This window comes from Tachysurus vachellii, chromosome 1 (genome assembly GCF_030014155.1).
Source record: "Tachysurus vachellii isolate PV-2020 chromosome 1, HZAU_Pvac_v1, whole genome shotgun sequence".
NCBI classification, from domain to species: domain Eukaryota; kingdom Metazoa; phylum Chordata; class Actinopteri; order Siluriformes; family Bagridae; genus Tachysurus; species Tachysurus vachellii.
The window spans coordinates 5,843,690-5,860,859 of NC_083460.1; the positions used below are offsets into that span (position 1 = coordinate 5,843,690).

Genomic DNA, 17,170 nt, shown 5'->3' on the forward strand with positions numbered 1-17,170 from the left:
GTGATTTTGAAGACTTACGTGTGTAAAAGAAACAAATAAGCAAAGACTGAAACCATTTTGAAGATATCGGTCCCATCTTCCTGGTTTTTTTTCTGCACTTCTGACAAAACAAAGGAAGTACATGAGAGCATTTCCGGTTCCGGTTTTAGGCTTATTTACTTTATAAATTGACTAAATTTGGTATGAATTCATTTTTTCTAGGTCCTATATAGCCTGCAATTATAATATATATAATATAATATATATTGTTATATATAATATATAAGAATATAATATATACTGCAATTATTGAATGACAAAGTTAAAGTAGCTTTAATATTTTAGAGGACACTTTGTTTTAGCATTTGGGAATCCAAATGTATGAAAATACTTGGTGTTTTGGTTGGATAAATATGTTTTGATTTGTTTTCTGTTGTTTCTGGTGAACTGTAAATCAAATGATATGTTTCTTCACTAATATCCAGTTGCATTCTCTGTGCGTGTTTATTATATTGCTTACGGTAGCGCCTGAACCTTAGTGCAGGGTTGCCAGATCTGAGTCATTTACACATTCAAGATATCTGGAAGGCAGGGGTGCAAAAAAAAAACAAAGGAATTTCTACATCCAGTGGATCTCCACAGGAAGGGAACCCATGAGGGATGTTCATCATGTTTACTTGCACCAAGGATAATCTTATAGAGCAAAAAGTGCATTAATTTACCCCAACAGAGTTAAGCTGATGGTATCCTGAGTCTGAGACCTGGTCAATCAGTGTTGATGTTTTCATTAACAGAGTTTTCAGAGCACTTTTGTACATCGTTCTGGGTGAAAGGGCGTCTACCAAATGCCTTTAATGTAAATGTAAATGCAAGAGTTTGCTTCAGTTCTCTATAATGCAGTGCATCACATATTTTCCACTGGAAGGCCCTCTGTGTTTCTTGCATGTAGCAACAATCCCCCTACACACGGTGCAACATCGGGTGGAAAGGCTTCCGAAAAAGAGTCAATGTTATTATAACAACAAAAATAAAAGTGTATATAGAGATGATGTAAAGATACAGAAATCTATTATGTTGTGAAGGAACTGCAGAGAAAAATTGTTCTCTGACAAAACAAGAAATAAAGGAAACTGATTACTGTAAATTTGTAATTATTGCCCCCCCTTTTTCTCCTCCCCCTCGCCCTTTCTCCCTCTCTCCCCCCCCTTTCTCCCTCTCCCCCCCCCTTTCTCCCTCTCTCTCTCCCCCTTTCTCCCTCTCTCCCCCTCCCCCTTTCTCCCTCTCTCTCTCCCCCTTTCTCCCTCTCTCCCCCTCCCCCTTTCTCCCTCTCTCTCTCCCTTTCTCCCTCTCTCTCCCTCTCTCTCTCCCTTTCTCCCTCTCTCTCTCCCTTTCTCCCTCTCTCCCCCCTCCTTTCTCCCTCTCTCCCCCCTTTCTCCCCCTCCCCCCTTTCTCCCCCCTCTCTCTCTCCCCTTTCTCCCCCACTCTCTCCCCCCTCTCTCTCTCTCCCTCCCCCCCTCTCTCTCCCCTCCCCCCTCCCCCCCTCTCTCCCCTCCCCCCTCCCCCCCCTCTCTCCCCTCCCCCCCCTCTCTCCCCTCCCCCTTTCTATCTCTCTCCCCTCCCCCTTTCTATCTCTCTCCCCCATTTCTGTTCCCACCTCTCTCTCCCCCCTTCTGTCCCCACCTCTCTATCTCTCCCCCCCCTTCTCTCCCTCTCTCCCTACTTTCTTTCCCCACCTCTCTCTCTCTCCCCCACTCTCCTCCTTTCTCTCCCCACCTCTCCATCTATCTATCTATCTATCTATCTATCTATCTATCTATCTATCTATCTATCTATCTATCTATCTATCATGCCTAAAGTTAAGTAACAATAGTAATCCTAATGTTCTGCACTCAGCCGGGAGGCAAAGCAGTCGGTTTTTATCTATACAGATCTGGCAACCACGAGATAGTGTGTCTTCTTCCGTTGTGTGGTTTGTCTTGGCTTAAAACAACGCAATCCTTGTGTTTTGGTAAATTCAGCAGGAATAAAACATCAGCCTTCTTATTCCTGCTGAGCTGAAAAGGTGAAACGGGGCCGGAAACTTCTGTACATGATGGACAACATGTCCAGCGGTGTCGCTCTTCAAAAGCAAATAGCATCGATCATGGACGAGCTCGCCAAAGCCGCGGTGGCTGAAATCAGCAAAGTGGTGGACGATGGCGTCGTTATGTTGCGGCTGGAGATCTGCGAGCGCGAGCACGAGATCGACTCGTTAAAGCGGAATCTGCAGATGGTGTCCGAGGAGCTGCGCGAGACCCGGCGCGCGCTCGTCCGGCAGTGCGCGAGCTCCGCGCGCCCCAGACAGACGCTCAAAGGTGACGTGAAACCCATCAAGCCTTAAACACGACGAGGATCACGATGATGTCTCATTCATCCTGTTTTTCTTTGTGCAAAGTAGAAACCATTCAGATTAGGATCGTGTGCAAAAGTTTACACCAAACCGCCACCCCCACCCCCCACTCCCACCCCATTTCATTTGAGTTCAAGTCTTATTATAGTTTCCTTAATGAATGAACACAATGGTCAGATGGTCACGTGTGTGTTAGGCTGTCAGTAATGAAAAACAAATATTTTGTGACATCCAGCGACCTGAAGACTGAAAAAAATTGATGCATTCGTTTATAGTCGTTTATAATCCGAAAGCGCTCGGGGTCGGGGTCATGGTAGATCTGGAGCTATCCAGGGAACGCAAGGCACAATTTGGAAATGCTGCCTGGAAATAAAATCGTAACTAAAATCAGCAGAATAACAGCAAGGAGTTGCTCCGAAAAATCTAAAAAAAAAAAAAGAAGTAACCGAATTGGTCAGTATGTAGGAAGCAAAAATTGATTTTGGTTTGAATCTCCTGCAGGTGCCAAAGAAAATGATCAAAGAGACAAAGGAAGAGATCCAGGAACGGAGGACTCAGACAAGCCTAGCGATGACGCTTCGGCATCCAGAGTGGTTGTAAAGCTTGAAAGGATGGATGACGAGCAGGTGGTAGAAGATGGAAACCACGCCACCAGAACCGAGCCTGAACTACACTCTGGTTCTGCTGATGATGACCAACTGGCCCAGGTATGGTCATCAGAGAACAACAACACTGAGACGCACGACCGGCATTTCTATTCCAGACAGGATCGGTCTCAACGCAAGACGGAACATTGTTCAGAGGGAGAGCAGACTAACGACTCCCTTTTGGGCAGAGCAGAAATGCAGGGCCTGAGTGGAGAAGAGGAACTGTCAGTGGATAGCCTGCATGCAGCTACAGATGAGCTGCTGAGAGCGCAGCCACGCTCTCACACACACAACTCTCTCGTGCACCCACCTCCCGATTGTCAGGGTGATTTCGGTGCATTTGCACTGAGCGTAGCTTCCAGAGGGAGGCAGATGGTTGGGACGGCTTTGCAGAAGAGACGATTCGCCTGCGCCTTTTGTAGCAAGAGCTTTGATCGACTCAGTCATCTTGACAGACATCAGCGCATACACACAGGAGAAAAACCCTTCAGCTGCATGTTATGTGGTCGATGCTTCACCCAGAAAAGCAGCTTAAAAAGCCACCTGAAGACTCACAGAGGTGAGACCTGACAGGTATTAGTTAGGAATGGATCATAACACTGATACAGTGATAATTTATCACATAATACTAATCATGCACCCTATGAAAATCATTGGGCAAATCAGAAACCGAAAATGAGGACGTTCCGAAATGAAAACCAAGGAAAAAAACACAATGCAAGTGCTTGATTTTATTGTTATCTTTAACTCTTTATTACCAGGGGGCAAAAATAAATTTGTGTCTGTTTTGGTTGTGCCCATATTCAGCATGAAATTTCTTTATGTCACAGTGCACAGTGTTGCTTAAGAAGATACTCATTTAAGTATTTGTAGGTTTTCTTAAGTACCTAGCCTACTACATAATATATTCATAGGGATGTGGCAGAAAAAAAATTCTAAAATGCCCTAAAATGAAAATTCTGTGTAAGATTGGAAAAACACACGTCTTACTCCGAAAGCCAACGGAGTCCTGACTCATTTTAACGGATTATTTTTATATGTTGTATTTTGAAACATCATTAAATCTTGTCTTTTGTGGGGTTTTTTTTTCATTATAATGTCCACATTTTTTGTTTATTTGATCACTAAGGCTTCATTTCTTTCATTTCAGGATTCACTGGAGACTTAGATGCAGCATCTTTGTTGCCAAGTGAAAACAATCTCTTCAGCGATGAGTGGAATATGGCGACTCACTGTGAAGAGCAGCTCGCGCACAACTTTGACCAAAACGCAGAAGAACTTGATTCACACTCAACCTACCTGAGCCAAGAAGGTGTTCACTTCATAAACGTAGATGAAGAAAGCATGCACCAAACATATAGAGATCAGATTAGAAACTTCTCTGCAGAAAAAAACAAGAAACCTGATCTACCTGAGCCAGTTGAGAAGAATAGACAGGAAGCGGAGGACGATGAAGATCCGGTGTTATCTGATTGTCGGCTGGACGAACCTCGGCACTCTGGGTCTGAGAGTATCCTTGATGAGGAAGATGCTCAAGCACACTCGTTGAATGCAGCAAGCTTTAGGAAAGATTCGATGGAATCTGAATGCATTAGTACAACCGAGCAAACCTCAGCTCAAAACCAACAGCGTTTAGAATCTACCTCGGCAGTCCTACTCATGTGGGGGGCCTCTGAAGCCAATAGTGTTCCTGCGGCGCAAATCCATGTCAAACAGGAGGAAGAGGATGAGTCCCGATCGGATCACCAAGAGTCCAGTCTGAATCTAGAGGAATCATATGACCCAAACACAGCTTCACCTTTAGATCAGAATTCGACCTCTGAGTCTCTTAGGGCCACAGAGACTGCCGCGTTGCCTGATTTTCCATACGACACGTTACCTCAGAGGCAGCGGATTTTAAACGGACGTGAGAGGCGCTTCCTGTGTGTTCTCTGTGGTAAGAGTTTTGACCGTCTGAGCCACCTGGACCGGCATCAGCGCGTGCATACTGGAGAGAAGCCCTACAGCTGTGGAACATGTGGCAGGAGCTTCACACAGAAAAGCAGCCTCAAGGGTCACATGCGAACACACACTGGTGAACACGGCTTCAGCTGCTCACAGTGTGGCATGAGCTTCCCCACACGAGCGAGTCGCTACCGGCACCACTGTAATTAACCATGACCTGTGTTTTACACTTAATCTCAAAGGTCCTGCTGTATGAACTAAACAGTGCAGGCTTTGCCAGAAAAAAAACGTTTTTAGGTAGATTCTTATAACTCATCAGCTTTATACATATTTATGTACTTTGATAAAGCTGTGTTCCTCTGTCGTAGACCACGTATGCTGTACAACAAATTACATTTCTAATATTAATTGTGTGCAAATCATCGACCCATTCAAGGGTTAGACAAAATAATTCTATTTTTTTGAGAAATAGAGCTATATCAAAAACCAATTTTAACGTTTACAACAATTTTAACAGACACATTTTAACAATGACTTTACCTAAAAGACCGATTTTACAAAGACTCTGTGTTTACTGTCAATGTGAATGGCTAGTGACATGATCAGCTGCTGTCTGATGCCAAATATATCCCTGAAGTTGTTCCAGCGATGTAAAAATCATGATTACAGACAACGGCATCCGACTGCAAAACGTATCATTATGAACAAACATGTCACAAACTTGCCTTAACCAAGCATTTATAAGCTCAACGTGCCCTGACTAGCCCTGGAGAAACACTTTTCTCGGTTTAGTCTTGGCATAAAAATCAAGAACTACACTCAGTCAGATAAAGATAAGGGGATGCAGTGGGATTTTGCTGTGTAAGCTGTATCAAATTCAATATCCGTTCATCACTCCAGAAGCCAAGGTGGAGGTCGGTGCTTTCAAAAATCTCAGTAAGTTAAAGCAGTGGTGTTTTATTCCCCAGTTAAAACTGGGATGACGTGAAACATCCATTGGCTTTGATCTTGGTATATTATTTCATGTGCTTTGTCTTTATAAGAATCATAATAATTATGAACATGTAACTGTATTTATCATTAGATTGGGCTGCAGAATGTGTACTGTCCCTTTTCGTTAAACGTTCTGTCAGGTCGTAGCAGCCAAACCTGTTTAACGCCTTCAGATTTGGGTTACACAATTAAGTGTAGAGATGCGATTTTGTCTATTAGGAATAGAATTTATAGCTAATTGTCAGGACTGGGAAGGAGTGCAGTATGTCCTTTTTTTGGTACTGCAATCACATTTTGTGTATTTTTTCATCACTGGAAAGCTGCAAACATGCGATGAGCCATCAACAGGACAGGGCATTGTTGTAACTGTTTCTCTGCAGACTCGATTAAATCATGAATTGCTAATGTATTAATTTTTGATTCACTTTGCTTGGGAAATGACATGTTCGGGTATCAGATCAATGTCTGTGAGAAGAGATACAGAATCTTGGTAACCAAGAAGCTACTACTTTCTCTCAATTTCGACACGTCAGTTTCTCAAGCGTTGGCTGGCTATCTCTTATCTTACAACATCCACAAATACAAGGTTACCACACACTTCCCTTGAGTTATATAAAGCCACTATATCTGTTAAAATTGCTGCTGATGCATAAAACAGGGCAGCTATGTTAAATAACTGCCACTCCACACCAGCTAGCATACTGCTGTGATAAAGGGAAACGAGACATTCCTCCCACCCCCTTGGCAGGACAATTCTATGACCTTTACTTTTTTAGGCTTGGCATAAATGTATTGATTAGAGAGTACAGTTTTTCCACTAGTTGTGACCTACAAAACCTCTACTTTCATATGAAGTGGCAATTTAAATGAGAAGGAGGAGGAACAACAGATCTTTTCCTATAGCTTTTCAGCAAACACATGAGATTAAAACCAATTTCATTGATCTTTTGCAGACAGAATTCCAGGAATTTACATTTAATCCAGTGAATAAATCTAGCTCCTAAAAGATAATTGTGTTGTGATGTTTGAAAATTGTTTTTTCTGGCTGTAAACCTGTGTGCAGAATTGTGTATAAGCAGAAGTTCAGCAAGGCAGTCAGATTGCATCCTTGAAGATCCTGAAGCTCGTGGCCAGAAAGCACACAATACATATGTTGTGGCCTCTGGGTGGAGCCTTTATGGCTATGAATGTGGTCTCAGAAGATCGCTAAAATTTTGGATTACTTTGAACATATGTAGGGAAAATTGAGCTTTTAAAAATATGCGTTTTTGTATCGTGGGTTTCCTCCCCAAGTCAAAATTTACACTTTTTCATTGTAACTTTGAACAAATGTTTTAAACTCATGGTATCTTAAGTATGTAACTTAGTGAGCCAGCATTAATGTATTCAGTATTAGAGATTTAAGCACTTATGTATGTTGCTCTGGATAAGGGCGTCTGCCAAATGATGTAAATGTAAATGTAAAAGACATGTATTGCAGGCTGATTGCCATAGTGTGAATGGTTGTGTGAGTGTCCAGGGTGTCCTCTGCCCTAGAGTCCCATGATATAGGTGTTTCCTCAGACCCTGTGTAGGATGTAGTTGCAGAAAATGGATGGACAAATGTTGAGATGGTAAAACTTTCTTACTCTTGAGATATATTTAACATTTATGGAACGAGTCTCATGTTTTCCCGCAATGAGAAAGTCTTCAGGATAGAATCCTGGATAAAATGACAAGCTGTCTTATTAACGTGAAAACAGAGATTGGTTAAGTTGTCGGTTAACGACTGGTTATACTAGTTGATATAATGTAAAAGATAATAGGAACTTCTGGGTAAAACTGACCCACAATGCAGAGGTGGGAGTAAGACACACATGTGCAAGACACAAGTAAGTCTCAAGTCATGAATGTCAAAGTCAAGTCGAGTTTTAATATTTGTCAAGCAAGTCTCGAGTATCAAATTTGCGACTTAAGTCTGACTCGAGTCAAGTCGAGTCCCCCACCTCTGAGTCATTTAACTCAAGTCCGAGTCAAGTCTCAAGTCAGGAATGTCAAGTCGTTGCTCAGATGGTCAGAAACACATATACAAGAAACTTTGTTGGTTTTTTGTTGCCTAAAGGTGCATAAATTTGGACTTTAATGGACAGTGTGACCCCACACACACAGTGTAAACAAAACAAGCTAGCTGTTAGCTTTAAACTGAACTAGCAATAAAAACTCTGGCAAGACGATTCAGTAAAATGTAAACGACGAAACTAACAACATAATAGGATTTTACATCATGTATTTAACCCAATTCATAGAATTATTCCATTGTCATAACTCGATTATAATAATTGTACAGCATTTGGGATTAACATGAGGTGAAATTACAGTGCGTCTGTAAACATATTCGGGATTTTACGGTAATGTATCGTAATGGTTACGGTAAAAGTCCGTCAACGTATCCTTGGCAGGGTTGCCAGATAGCTTAAACCGTGTAACACATGAACATGCTCTTTAAATGTGTAATATAAGTAAAATTATATAATTTAGTATTTATATTATTGTGTAGTATTTTGAACCCGATAATACTTCAAAGTATTTCTAAATTATACCACTTTTAAACTAGCTATGTACACCACAGGGTGCCAATACATTTTTTGTTTTTACTCTTTGAATGTTTGCACTTGCATCTAATTCCCACTTTATAATTTACATTTACTGGTAATAATTAAATTTATAAATAGAAAAAAAAACATTAAATCAATCATTAAACATGTTTTATTCCAAACTTTTGCAATCCCTTATTTATAGTGATTAGTGATGAGGGATTTTTGGTTATTGCCTTGGCAACCTTATCTGCTGGATGAGTAATGCGGAAGAACCCAGTGATGCAGGTTAAGAAAACAGAGAGGACTCGTGATATTTGTGGCCGAGATATTTGTTTATCTGGGAGATTACATTAAGGACCAACAAGATGCCGGCATGTGTGAGTCTGGAGACTCAGATTTCCACCGTGATGGAGAGTCTGACCCGAGTGGCGGTGGTGGAGATCTGTAAACTGATCAACACCGAGTGCGTGGAAATGCGCTTAGAGATCCGTAGGAGCCAGAAAGAGATCGAGTCTCTGAAAGGAAAAATACTGGATCTGAAAAGAGAAGCACAAAATCCGTCGTTGGTCGCGGTGTCTTTAACCGAACCTCAGGCAAATCGGAGAAATGAAGGTAATGATGATTCCATCCGAGTGTCTCGCAGATCATCTGTGATCACACACAATGGTGCTAGAAGATGCTGGATGGTGGAATTAAAAATCTGTTTAATGATATAATCCCCATGATCAGTGGATCCACATATCAGAATGACATGAAAAAGGAATATGCTCTGAAGAATAGAAATTATTAATATAATAATAATAATAATAATAATAATAATATAAGTATTATTATATTATTCTAATATAATAATACAATAATATAATAATATATATTTTGGTCTTGGCCTCACAGCAAAATTATGGTAATCTGTGATTGGTCATTTGGAATATTGGGGATCAGTGATTGGTCACTGGGAACAGTGGAGATTAGTGATTGGGCATTGGGAACAATGGTGATAAGTGATTGTTGGGAACAGTGGAGATTCGTGATTGTTGGGAACAGTGGAGATTAGTGATTGGGCATTGGGAAATATGGTGATGTGATTGTTGGGAACAGTGGAGATTAGTGATTGGGCATTGGGAAATATGGTGATGTGATTGTTGGGAACAGTGGAGATTAGTGATTGGGCATTGGGAAATATGGTGATGTGATTGTTGGGAACAGTGGAGATTAGTGATTGGGCATTGGGAAATATGGTGATGTGATTGTTGGGAACAGTGGAGATTAGTGATTGGGCATTGGGAACAATGGTGATAAGTGATTGTAGGGAACAGTGGAGATTAGTGATTGGGCATTGAGAACAATGGTGATAAGTGATTGTAGGGAACAGTGGAGATTAGTGATTGGGCATTGGGAACAATGGTGATAAGTGATTGTAGGGAACAGTGGAGATTAGTGATTGGGCATTGGGAACAATGGTGATAAGTGATTGTAGGGAACAGTGGAGATTAGTGATTGGGCATTGGGAACAATGGCAATCAGTAACTCAGCAATTCAGTCAGTCTTTAGTTTTAATTGATCAACATTTACATTTACATTTACAGCATTTGGCAGACGCCCTTATCCAGAGCGATGTACATAAGTGCTTAAATCTCTAACATTGAATACATTAATGCTGGATCACTAAGTTACATACTTAAGATACCATGAGTTTAAAACATTTGTTCAAAGTTACTATGAAAAAGTGTCAAAGGTTTTTATTTTATTTTATTTTTTTTGTATTTTTTTTAAATGCAAAAGATAAGGAAAGAAGTGCTATGAAATGTTGAAATGTTTCCTGAATAAGTAGGTCTTCAACCGCCGCGTGAAAATAGCCAGTGACTCAACTGTCCGGACCTCTAGGGGAAGTTCATTCCACCACCTTGGTGCCAGTACAGAGAAGAGTCTTGTAGTATACTTGCCTCTTACCCTGAGAGATGGTGGTACCAGTCAAGCTCCAGTCAACCTCCTATCTCAGCTTGTATACTCAGCACCTTGTGAGCCAGAAAGCTGTAGAATGCAGAAGTGTTATTGAGGCACTTCCTTAAAAGTTTAAAAGCCTTATCAGTCCATTTTCACTGTCACTAACAGTTTCCTCCATTACTCACATGATCACCCCTAATAATAAAATTCTTGTTGTTTTGTTTTTGTTTGCATAGATAACAGATTTGATGATCTCAGCACAGTGCTTGATTGTCAGAATGAAGAACAGGGAAAGAAAACAAATAATTCAGCACCATTGAAGAACCTACAGGAGAATGAGGTTCAAGGAAGCAGGAATTCTCTCCAAAATTCTGGGAGTAAACGAAATCAGACAAGTATGTTTTGCCCATCTCAAAGCGGAGTTCAGTTGAAAGAGTCCCAGATCCTTATGGATTCATTGACCACTGAAGCTATAGCTGACATTCAAAGACTGAACACCACGTCTGTAAAGGTGGAGGGTGTGAGTCCACCTGTCTCCACAGCCAAGTGTGTCTCAGAGGTCTATCAATCTGACCGTAAGCAGTGCACAAACACACACAGCCATTCAGCCGGTAGGTAAACCATCCCAATGGATCACGCAGGACCTCCATATATACGCAATGTTCACATACTGTACATGCAGGTTCACTAATCCTTAAAAACAACGGTATTGAATTATCAGTTAGTATTGGAAAGTCGTTACATTTAATTGAGATATAGATGACAGCTTGAGACATTAGGCTTGTTTTGACCAAAGCTAAGGAAGTTTGAAATAAAGAGATTAAAGCAGAGTGTCCAGAACAAAAACTACAGTTCTGGGATTAGTACCTAGTTTTCATTTCCACCGCTACTTTGGAACTGTGACAATTCTGTAAAAAAATGCAAGTAACAGAGAATTAAACAGGTGTTTTTACAATCCTGTCAGAAAACCTGTATTTGCTAACTGGCTAGATGTAGTAGTAAACATATTTAAATATGACAAAAATCCTCTCATAAATCCTGTCAGATTAGCTCCAGTTAGCTAACAGGCTAGCTAGCTGTAGCAGTGAATAACAGAAATGCATTTCGGGTGTCCTGTCATATATACTTTTTTTATAATTTTATATATTATATTATTTTTATACTACTTTTTATTTATTTTTATTTTTTTAGTAACATATAAGAGTATGACTTAAAATCCTTTTAGAAATCCTGTCAGGTTAGCTCATGTTAGCTAACAGGCTATCTGTAGTACTGAAGAACAGGAAGGCTTTTAGATATTAGATTAGCTTATTTATTAGCTAGTTTGCTTTCATTAGGGTTCTGTTAGCTTGTACGTTGTTTGTTGTCAAATTTTCATACTTATAACTTTGTACTTGAGCTCTGTATGTTAAATCTGTTCTCACTTGATGTTTTTTTAGGAGACAACAGTAATCAATTTGGCTCTGCAGAAGAGCTTTGGCCACAATCTCATTATTCAGCGCATTTCCATAACAAACAGCTCCCTAAAGAAGACATGAACTACAAATATGGGACAGACTTTAATCAGATAAATGGCCATCAGAGCAATGAAGGGAACACTAATGGATTGCTTCTAAAGACTGAGGAGAACGAGGAGCCTTTAACCAAGCCAACAAATGAACTGGCACCGTGTGAAATGATGAACAGCGAGGCTTTGTCTTGGCCATCGTGTGCTTCGGTTAACTTTCCAGTAAGTGGTGGAGGTCCAGGCTGCTCTTCCATGGTACAACAGGCTATACATGCTTCTCACTCTGAACACCCTGCATTTCATCTCAGCATGACCGGTGAGGTTGAGTATACAATTGAGCCTGAAGCAAAACAGGGAGGAGGAAGAACTATACAGGACATGATTCAAACCACAACACTTAGACAGAGCGCCACAGTGTCCACAATGCTAACAAAAGCGAAGGCTCTGCCAATAGCTGATATGCGGCATAAGCTGTTCACCTGCTCTTTCTGTCCTAAGAGTTTCCAGAGTGGTGCTGACCTGAAGAGACATCAGCGCATTCATACAGGCGAGAAGCCGTATGGTTGTGCTGTGTGTGGGAAGCGCTTTTCCCTCAGAGGCAACCTCGTCACCCATGAGAGGGCACACAGTGGCAGCAAGCCCTTCATTTGCCGCCAGTGTGGGAGAGCCTTTGCCCATGGCTCCAACTTAAGGGCCCATCAGCGTGTTCATACTGGAGAAAGGCCTTTTCACTGCTCTCTGTGCGACAAGACGTTTGCATGGTACTACCCTTTCAAAAGGCACCTCAGCTTGCACTTTCTGAATGGTCAAAACTCCTGATAACATTTGTGTTTTTGTAAATAACATCCATGACGCCCGGTACTGTCTTGCAAACCATCACAGGCTTTGAAACTAATGTGAGCACTTAGTACTGTCTGTACTTCAATGTGACCGTGGTTGTGTTTTTAAATTAATTTTATTTATTTTTTAAGTAAGCTTACAGCATGAAATGGGAAGTCTATATAATATGCTACGAAAGGCCTAGAATGAGTGTCTTAGTTTGTTAGAGAACACTATCATACATTGAATAACCTAATAAACATGACTAATGAACATAGTTAAGACATTTCTCTTTTTTTTTTGTTTGAACCTTCAGTTTTAAATGCATGTCATAACATCCAAACACATCCAAGATCTCAGATTTATGAGGGTTTTTTCTTCGCAGTGGAAGCAGGAAGCATTTATTGGACTTGATTTAACCCGAAGGCATGTTAACTATAAAGCTGCTTGAAATTTCTCTACATTTTGACTGTGAAAACTTTCATATTTGTATGTGTTGTATAAACAAATAGCCTGAAATAATATACAAATATTGAAAAAAGATTTTTATTATTTTCTCTAGAGTTAGACTGTCATTTACAGTACATTTTAAAAACACTAATGTGGAACATCACTAGATGGAGACATTTCACTGCAGAAAAATCAGTTCAACTTTTTTAAACATTTTTCCAGATTGTTTATGTATTTTAGCTCATATTTATATTTTAGGATGTTTAAGTTTCATAATGCAATTATGATCAAATTTTTTTTTTTTAATCAATGTGACTTCATTATTATATAGTGAGTTTAAATCATGCTGCATAACTAAATATTGGTAAAGAGATAACAGTCAAAATTATTATTTTTTTTTATTTCCAAGGAAATGCTGGTATCTCAGGAAGCTATTGTCTAGGAGTCTTGTCACATGTGCAAACAAGGTATATGTGTTTGCATGATGGATGTGTTTCTAATTGTGTTTAAATTAAATATGTATATAAAAGAAGTAAAAGAAGAATCTAACACTATGTTAGCAGTCTAAAAAATTAAAGTAACCTGTATAATGTTCAAAATAAGACTTCCAGAGTGGAAACAAATGCAACCAGCTAGAGGGTATGTATGTGAACAAAAGCAGGGAGAAAAATGACACTAAAGGTAGGTTGTGGGCCTAGACATTCAGAAATATGTGTGCTGATCCATCGAATAATTCTAGCCGAAATAATACAAACCATTTCCCATCAACTATTTAGAAATATGATGTTAACACAAGAAATATGATTATTACTGCAATTATTATTAATTATAATCATCTTTATCTCCATCTGGAATATGATTGGTCAGGAGGTGTTGATTAATTTTCTATATCAACAGCTCTGTCAGTAGTTCAGACTGTTATTCAAATCACAGAACTATGTTAATTCACTTGTTCTAATACATTATTGTTTCTATGGTAACAGCCCATTTACAAGGACTTGTATAGCGGCTGCCAAAAATAAACGGATAAATTAAATGTGTTGTTATTTAACCCAGATTTACCAAATGTACAATTGTTGCTATGTATTGACAAATCTAACAGGGGAAAGAGTCAGTACTAGTAAGCCAGTATGCGTGCTTTTGTAAGTCAGTAACTAAGAAACAACTGGATAAACCGGTACAAATGTGTGTATATCTGTGACATCTACTTAAAATGGATTCCCACAATTTTTTGCTTAAATCAGCTGGACAGTGCTGAGATGGCTCTTAGGCCATAAACTGCCTTCTATGCAGAAAGGATGATGCTGACCAATGATCAAAGCACCACTGCAAAATGTTCTTTGTGTTAAAGGAAAAAACATGCGCCATCTGTTCAGATCAAAACACTTTTTAAAATTGACCTGAGGGACAGTTTGTCTTTTTGTCAAATAACAATGTCCCATGAACAATATATTCCTATAAAAGCTTTATATTGTTTGTCATTTGCATTGCCTATAAGGTATAATCTCAAAACATCTCATGTTTTTAGTCTGTCGAATAAAATAGACATGTTAAGAAATAGGGAAGATTTTTATGCAAGTTGTTTCAACAATAACACCAAAACCATTTACACCCAAAACACGCATAATATACCGAATGTTAAAAAAAATGACACCTAACAGGTTACCAGTGTTTGGTTCTGGCTGTAGCCTGTGTGTTTTAATTATTACTGAACAGTGGATTGGTCTTCCTAAGCTCTATAAATAGCTTTGTTTAGCTTTGTTTAGCTCTCTCTCTCTCTCTCTCTCTCTCTCTCTCTCGCTTTCTCGCTCTCTCTCTCTCTCTCTCTCTCTCTCTCTCTCTCTCTCTCTCTCTCTCTCTCAACACATACAATATTGTTGAATTAAAGATAGATATTGCTTTATTCAGGTGGATCCAGAATGTAGTGCAGTCAACATTGGACTGTACTACCTGGACTGCCCAGGGACATACGCCCGGATTCTGTTTGTTGACTTCAGTTCGGCTTTTAATACAATAATTCCGGACATTCTTCACTCCAAACTCCTAAGGCTCACTATTCCCCCTTCCATCTGTCAGTGGATCACCAGCTTCCTGACAGACAGGAAACAACAGGTGAGACTGGGAGGTGTCACCTCCAGCATTCGGACAATTAGCATTGGCGCTCCACAGGGATGTGTCCTCTCCCCACTGCTATTCTCCCTATACACTAATGACTGAACTTCAAGTGACCAAATTGTTAAAATCCTGAATTTGCAGATGATACTACGCTCATTGGTCTCATCCAAGATGGTGATGAGTCTGCATACCGGTAGGAGGTGAAGCGGCTGGTGCTATGGTGCAGTCAGAACAGTCTGGAGCTAAACACCCTCAAAACTGTGGAGGTGACAGTGGACTTTAGGAAAGACCCCTCAACACTACTCCCCCTCACAATATCCAACAGCCCAGTGTCATCTGTGGAGGCCTTCAAGTTTCTGGGCACTACCATTTACCAAGACCTGAAATGGGAGTGCAACATAAACTCTATCATCAAAAAGTCAATTAAGGAAGTATGGTCTGCCACAGGAGCTGTTGATGCTGTTCTACACTGCAGTCATTGAATCTGTACTGTGCACATCCATCACCATCTGGTTTGGTGCAGCAACAAAACAGGAGAGAAACAGACTGCAACGCACAGTAAAAACAGCAGAAAAAATAGTTGGCGCCCCCCTGCCCACTCTCCAGGACTTGTACGACACAAGAACCAGAAACCCTCACTGCCAACCCATCGCAAGGCACACACACACTCTCATTCACTCACGCAATCACACACTACGGACAATTTTCCAGACATACCATGCATGTCTTTGGACCGGGGAGGAAACTGGAGTACCCGGAGGAAACCCCCGAGGCATGGGGAGAACATGCAAAACTCCACACACACAAGGCGGAGGCGGGAATCGAACCCCCAACCCTGGAGGTGTGAGGTGAACGTGCTAACCACTAAGCCACCGTGCCCCCCAGAACCAGAAACCGCTCAGGGAAAATCACTAGTGACCCTTCGCACCCTGGACACAACCTCTTTCAGCTACTCCCTTCTGGCAGGCGCTACAGAGCTTTGCTTACTAAAACTGCCCAGACACAGGAACAGTTTCTTCCCCAGACAATCACCATGATCAACAACTCACCATAATTATATTCACTGCTTCTTATCATAAGTACTGCATTATCAGGACTGTCAGTCATCAAATCATCTGTATATATTACACACACTACTGCTGCTGTATATTGTACAAAAAGCATAATATTGCAAAATATTGTTATTTGCACTCCAACACTTTATGTACATAACTGATCATTCATATTCTATATTCATATTTTATATATTTTATTCATTCTATATTCATATTTTATACTCATTCTGTCTATATTGTATCTCATCGTCTGCATTGTTTTCTTGTATAGTTTGTATAGTATAGTGTTATTTATGTCTGTACTTTTGAGCGTCACAAACTACTGGAACCAAATTTCTTGTGTGTGTAAACACACTCGGCCAATAAACCTGAATGATTCTGATTCTGATTCTGATTCTGATTCTGATCTGGAGCTAATTTTGAGCTCACCTTCTGGGATTAGGGTTAGGAACTATTCACTCTTAGTCAGGTACTCATTTAGGCCTAACACAGTTTTAGAATATCCAATCCAATTGCATGCGGGATTTCGTGAAGTGGTATAAAGAACTGTAAAGAAAAGTACTGGAGAACCACAGAGGAAACCCCAGGGAGACTATTTTCAGGAGCTCTCGGTAGGACTATTACAAACTGTTGTAGAATGGACATTATTTACATTTACACTATTTACTGTAGCGTAGGGGATGTGCTAGCTCAGTGGTTAAGGTGTTGGGCTACTGATCGGAAGGTCATGAGTTCAAACTCCAGGTCCACCA

At 40.4% G+C, this 17,170-nt stretch overlaps 3 protein-coding genes across 4 annotated transcripts in view; 2 read left to right on the plus strand and 1 right to left on the minus strand.

Annotated features, from left to right (window-relative positions):
• ncstn (nicastrin) overlaps window positions 1–139 on the minus strand; it is a 10,818-nt gene extending 10,679 nt beyond the window's left edge. Inside the window, exon 1 of the mRNA XM_060869831.1 lies at window positions 19–139. Coding sequence (XP_060725814.1) covers window positions 19–76 — 58 coding nt within the window. The 5' untranslated portion in view covers window positions 77–139. The remainder of the gene's footprint in view (window positions 1–18) is intronic.
• Window positions 140–1,885: 1,746 nt separating this feature from the next.
• On the plus strand, window positions 1,886–6,963 carry LOC132845668 (zinc finger and SCAN domain-containing protein 21-like). The gene is made up of 3 exons (XM_060869842.1): window positions 1,886–2,333; window positions 2,870–3,574; window positions 4,166–6,963. The coding sequence occupies exons 1-3, from the start codon at window positions 2,069–2,071 to the stop codon at window positions 5,167–5,169; spliced, it is 1,974 nt and encodes a 657-aa protein (XP_060725825.1). The 5' UTR covers window positions 1,886–2,068; the 3' UTR covers window positions 5,170–6,963.
• Window positions 6,964–8,768: 1,805 nt separating this feature from the next.
• On the plus strand, window positions 8,769–13,075 carry LOC132845694 (zinc finger protein 1-like). 2 transcript variants are annotated; one of them, XM_060869885.1, is made up of 3 exons: window positions 8,769–9,140; window positions 10,709–11,083; window positions 11,912–13,075. In XM_060869885.1, exons 1-3 carry the CDS (start codon window positions 8,894–8,896, stop codon window positions 12,796–12,798), a joined length of 1,509 nt encoding a protein of 502 aa, XP_060725868.1. In that variant the 5' UTR covers window positions 8,769–8,893; the 3' UTR covers window positions 12,799–13,075. The 2 variants fall into 2 exon arrangements, with proteins under 2 accessions (XP_060725868.1, XP_060725876.1); XM_060869893.1 differs by having other exon boundaries at window positions 8,770–9,140; window positions 10,709–11,047.
• The last annotated feature ends 4,095 nt before the right edge of the window (window positions 13,076–17,170 follow it).